The 5898-nt window shown below is 43.9% G+C and overlaps 1 protein-coding gene across 1 annotated transcript; it reads right to left on the bottom strand.

Moving 5' to 3' along the window:
• Nucleotides 1-1106: 1106 nt before the first annotated feature.
• On the bottom strand, nucleotides 1107-5380 carry LOC133919148 (NAP1-related protein 2-like). The gene is made up of 10 exons (XM_062363432.1): nucleotides 5102-5380; nucleotides 3928-4050; nucleotides 3776-3826; nucleotides 3543-3611; nucleotides 3350-3463; nucleotides 3213-3274; nucleotides 2145-2205; nucleotides 1813-1869; nucleotides 1690-1731; nucleotides 1107-1377 (listed from the first exon to the last, which is right to left on the bottom strand). Exons 1-10 carry the CDS (start codon nucleotides 5231-5233, stop codon nucleotides 1333-1335), a joined length of 756 nt encoding a protein of 251 aa, XP_062219416.1. The 5' UTR covers nucleotides 5234-5380; the 3' UTR covers nucleotides 1107-1332.
• Nucleotides 5381-5898: the final 518 nt, after the last annotated feature.

The following is a 5898-nucleotide window of genomic DNA, read 5'->3' on the forward strand; positions in this document are numbered from 1 at the left end:
GCATCCCTGGATTCCATCTCACAGGGTGGGGCGCACTCGGAATATTCACCGGTCACCACTGGGCCATCGTTTGCAGCACGGTGAAACTGAAACAAACGCAACCAGAACCACAACGCGAGAAGGGGCCACGGAAACAAATATGCGTCCACTCCGTCCGCGTTCACGGCTTCACGCCTCGCGACGGCCAGGAGGCCCGGGGTTTCGTTTCGCCGTGAAGCAGAAGCCTTTTCCGCCGGCGACCCTGTCGCCTCAACAGCCGGCAGCGCCCGCTGGTAGCCAACAGAGAAACCGACCGAACCATCTCCACGACATCGTGGCGGGTCGGCAGCTGACCACGCCGCCATGTGCGCTCCACCTCATGTCGCTGGGCCGCGTTCTGACCACCGAGCAAGTGAGCGGACATTCTTTTCTCTACAACTTAAAAAGTGCGTAGTGTAGTGTTTTTTTCTCGTAATCTACCTCTATTTGTTAGAGATTACTTTTAAATTTTACAGAAATTAATACCTCATATCACTTGATAAATACTCGATTTACTCCTCTCCTACACCTTCTATGTGAATCCCATAATCTGCTCTGAGTCACACGTGTAGCATACTAGTTTTATACAAACGCGCACACCCGCACCCTACCACTAAACACATGCACACCCCGGATTCCCGTGAAAACCCAGCACGAACAGGGCGTCTGCGACAACACGCCCTGCCACTGACTCGAGCCCGGGTCTTCCGATGACACCGGGAGCTCCTGCCGCCCGGGCATTCGACCCAGAAGCGATGCGGTGCACAGACAGACATGATACGTAGCTGACGAGTCCAGGCAAACGACCATTAGAAACACGAGGCGAACAAAACTGCCGAACAGCCGTTGGATTAGGGATGCATACGGAGCGAGCTTAGACTTTGAAGCCCGCTTAACCACAATTATAGTTATATCTTTACATCCATTTTTGTACTGTTGTTAGAAAATAAAGTAGCAAGCTGTCCACTTGTATCGTTACACGTTGGATGCCATCACAAACACGCAGCAGAAAGCAACAGGCCAGACCTATAGCACAGAACCAAGGGAGGAGAAAAACAAGACCGCACCACAAACACCAACCACGAACGTCAGCAGGTCAAATTGTCTCCATAGATATACCCAGATTATCATATAGCCGTCTCCTTCAAGTTGGTTGACTTCATAAGGCATTAAACAGTTCCCTACTGTGAGTTCCAGCTAAGTCAAACAATAAAAAAACTCGCAAAAGGGTCGCATAATTTCGCCCTCCAGAGCCACAGCCTCCACCAAACGCTGGCATGCTGATTGAGAGCCATCCAGATCCGTGTCAAGGGCTCAGTTCTCCTCGTCTTCCTCCTCTTCACCCTCCTCACATTCCAACTGCAGACACAAAAAGTAGAAACAAGATGCCATCAATGATGGAAAACTGGTTAAGATCCCCCAAAAAAGAGAAGACCCGTAGGGTAATTGCTTTCACTGAACTACAGAATAATCTTGGATGCAAGTGCTGACTACTGAGTAGCCATTGCTCGTTACTCCAGCATACAATATCATCGTAGCGTATAGATCCGAGGTACAGATGTCCCACAATGTTTTTAGCCAAGTTGGTAGACTTTTTTTTCGTTTTAAGATCAAAAGAATGCAAGTCCTGCTGCACTAAGAACCATAACACAAACAAGACAGATAGCTTACATCGTCATCGTCGTCTTCTCCTTCAAAGTCTTCTTCAACCTCCTGCAACGAGAAGTTAAGGACCACATACAAGGATATAAGATGAAATTTAAATGGTCCAGCAACAGATAAGGAATAACTAACATTGTTGAAGTACTTCAAAGGATTAGGCCACAGGTCTTCTTTGATGATCTCTGCCACCTGCATAATTAAAAGTCTCAGAAAACTCTCGCACAAAAGGAATAAAAACATGAAACCACTCTTTCAAAACAAACTCGTGGCTTGAATTGCCAACTTAACAAATAAAGTAAATAACTAAAAACAATAAAAGTACATCAGTCAGTGTGGTATTTTAAGTTAACAGAAAAAAAAAATTCTAGCTGCTGTGCCAAATACCAGACAAACCACGTTGACCTATACAGTTTGGTGGCAATGTGAATGTGAATAGCCCTATCTAGATGAGTCGCATAATTTACCTCATCTTGCACCCCATCAGCGAGACTCTTGTGCTCCGTATCACCAAACCAGGTGAAGAAACTGCATGATAACAGAAGAGAAAATTACATATTTTTGACTTGCAACATAACGTAAGGGCTTAGCAATAAAATACTAATAATGGCAAAGATTAGATTCCATAATAATCTCAGATACATATTGTTAAATGAAAGTTACAATGGTTCGGTAATCACAGACAAGATTGCAAGCATGCAATCAAATGGAAGTACTAGCTTGGGTTTACAAACAAGATTGCAAGCATGGGACAAGGTCCGCACCAGAAAACACTACTTGCACTGTTATTAAATGTATGTTGTTTTGGACATTTGACATTCTCCAAAAGATAACTGGCTAGTATTTTATATCACAATATATTGAAAAAAATACAAGAATAATAGAATGGCAGTACTTCTGATTAGGAACCTACTGGTATTACTCAGTCCATCTAGTTTGCTGATGCTAGGACTCGAAGAAATGAATGCACCTCATTTGTATAGAGGGAGAATTTAAAAGTGGGTAACCTCGTGCCACAGGAGGTTAGTTAATGCAAAAAGAAACCATATGTAACATAGCAAAAAAAATGCGGGTGGCACACCTCGGACCGTGTAAAGAGGTTTACATTAATACTGGAAAAATATTTATAACAATATAACATAACAGAATAACATGTGCAATTGGAAGTCCTGCTAAATAATCACATCATTATGTAATCCACCAGTTGCTTATTGAAGGCACCACCTACGATACTGTAAGTGTAAAAAATAAGAAATAAGAACTGCTTTTAAAAGTGTCAACAGTTGCACACTTGCATACCATGGCAATGGGACAACTTACTACAAGGTACGCTTATCAAAGGATCACTATATGGCGTATACATTCAATAAACTAGCATCAGAGGATTAGACTATAAACAAGAAATTCATCAAAAACTTGATGATCTAGTTGGGAAAAAAAAAAGAACCAATAGAAAGCATAAACATACTACTTAAATATTGCAGAAATTAGTTACAGTACTGCAAAAGGCAATACAAGCGAGATGAACATCTAACCTTTCCTCAATTAATGGACGCTTCCTTCCATTCTTGGTAATACCATTCCCATTTGCTGGTCCCTTAATGTATTATCAAAAAGGCATTAGACTTTCTCCATCTTAAACGTTAAGTGTAGTTTTAGAAGATGACAGTACCATTCCTTCTTTCCACTTAATAGAAGAAGCTTTTATTGTGGTTGTTCCATCATCAGCAAAGGAATAGGTCTTCGTAAGCTTTGTGTCTTCAAAGTACGGGTTCTCAGAGAAGTTCTGCCAGTTCAAAATGAAACAAGTAAATACAAGTGAAGCAATGAGGAAACAATAATTAGCTGCAGGAAATTGTACTTACAAGATAAATAGAGTAGCCTGACTTGACATCAGAATCATCCACATCAACAGAGTCCAAGTACTTGAATATCTACAACAAGAGAACATAAGAGAATTCACTATAACATAGATCCATCAAGAAGTACCAAAAAACAGATTTAATATTAAAAAAAAATCTTTCGTTTTCCAAGGAAACATTCATAAAAACAGTCAAGGACTAGTGAAATCAATTGTAAGCATAAGGTACAAAGATACCTTCTGATCCTCTTCAGTCAAAAGCTCGCTGAGTAGAGGATGACTCAGAAACTGTAGGGTAAACAGCACATAACACAATAGATTAGAATCACGCATGTCCATAAACACTTCCAATAAAAACACAATTTTATAACATATAGTAGTCCACAAACCGCGGTCAACCAGAAGTCTGGAATTGATTTGATAATGTCACCCCTCCGCAGATAGACAGGTCTGCGGATCTCACTGTATTTCTGCTCCACCTCCATAACCTTGTCACTTGCTTCCTCATTCACCTGTCAACAATGAGTAAAAGTAACATAAGCACAACAGTATTTTTTTTTTCTATTCTGAAACTTCAATCACAGATAGTGTAGCCTCGGAACCACTAATCTATTTGAATTGTCTGAAAAATTCCGTTTCTTATTAAGTTGACTGATTTGTAGGCCATGGCAGGTCATGTGGAGCCGCATGGAGCATGGCAATCAACATATAAGAAACAGAATAAGGATATATTGCATGTTTTGCGTTGTTTAATTTTGATAATGAAGGTACTAACGCTTGCATTGAATTGAAAGTTAGCATGACACACTTACCACTTTTAACACCGTTTGAACAGAAAAAATTTACATAACTATGCCACTGTTTCAAAAATATCTAAGCCCACCTAGGTGGCGCCAAGGCACAAGGCATCGCCTTCCTGTCTGGTGCCTATTTGCCGCCCAGAGCGCCTAGACAGATGCATAGACCACCCAATCGCCGCCTAGACGCTTTTTAAAGCACTCTCACAGGGACATGTTGCCTGCCTCGCACGAAAATTGTTACACGGCATCGACATTGAGATCACCTAAATGTTGTGACCAAACTAGCCGCCTTTTGGAACGTTGACAAATTTTTTGCAATGTCATAATAGTTACTACCCTAAACCACAACAAGCTAACTCACTCATATCAACAAAAAAAAAAGAGCTAACTCACGTACCACTCTATGGCACAAGCCTCCCGACTGGAAACTACCACTAGAATTTCATCCTCCAATAGTCCAATCGGTGCAACATCCAAACAAAATCCGCCAAAACCGAACCTCTCGGACAGCCCCTATGTTCTACGCCACCAGGTAGCCCTCACTGCTCAGTGGCCGGATAATTCAAGCATACCACAACCGCTGCTCCCCGCTCAATTTCATCCAAATTCGATACAGACCCACTCTCCACCCCAAACCCCACTGCCAAATCCAGCGGACCGACCACCCTAATCCCACCACAACGCACTAAGAACATCCCAAAATAGCCGAGAGAGAGAGAGAGAGAGAGAGAGGAAGAAGAAGAAAAATAGGTTTGTGGCTCACCTTCTCGAGCTCGTCCTGGATCTCCTGGAGCTTCTCGATGGAGAGAACGAGGGCGCCGTCGATCTGCTCGTTCTCCTCGCCGCCCTCCGCGTCGATCTTGGCCTTCTTCCCCTTGTCCGCCGGCGCCGTCATCGCGAACCCCGCCGGCTTCGCTCGCCCCCTCGCGCTAGGATTTTAGCCTTTCTCTCGGTGCGCCTGCGCGAGCGAGCGAGCGGGGAGGGTGCGGGCTTGGGAAGAAGGGGAAGGGAGGCGGAGCTGGGGAGAACGCGGCGGAGCCGCGCGAGCTCTATTATAGAGGGTGGCGCTGAGATCCGCGCTCGCTCCCGTTTTTGAGTCGGTTTGGGGTGTTAAAGGCCGTCGATTCAGTACGAGTGGTCTATACGCAGGGGGTTTAGTAAAACCCTAACCCTAAGGATCGGGTGCCGTGCGGTGCGGGCGTGCCTGTATTGGTGAGTTCGGCCTTAGGTGCGTGGCCATTTAGGGATAGGAATGTGTAGGTAAATATTTGAATAGGGTAAGATATAGATAGCAAATGGTATTTAGAGATATGTTTGTGGATAAAAAATACTATTTAACAGGCAAACAGGTATGGGTAAAGTATATCCATATTCGCGAAACTCGTATACTTGTCATATAAATATCTCACCTCTAAACCTCAACATTCTACATCGTATAAATACCTCGCCTCGGTCCACCCACATTGCCGCCGTCACCCCATAACGCCGTTGTCGCCGTCCCGCATCGCATCGCCCCGGCCCGCCCCGTCTCGCCGTTGCTACCTCGTGCCTCCCTGCATC

Source organism: Phragmites australis, chromosome 5 (genome assembly GCF_958298935.1).
Source record: "Phragmites australis chromosome 5, lpPhrAust1.1, whole genome shotgun sequence".
NCBI lineage: Eukaryota > Viridiplantae > Streptophyta > Magnoliopsida > Poales > Poaceae > Phragmites > Phragmites australis.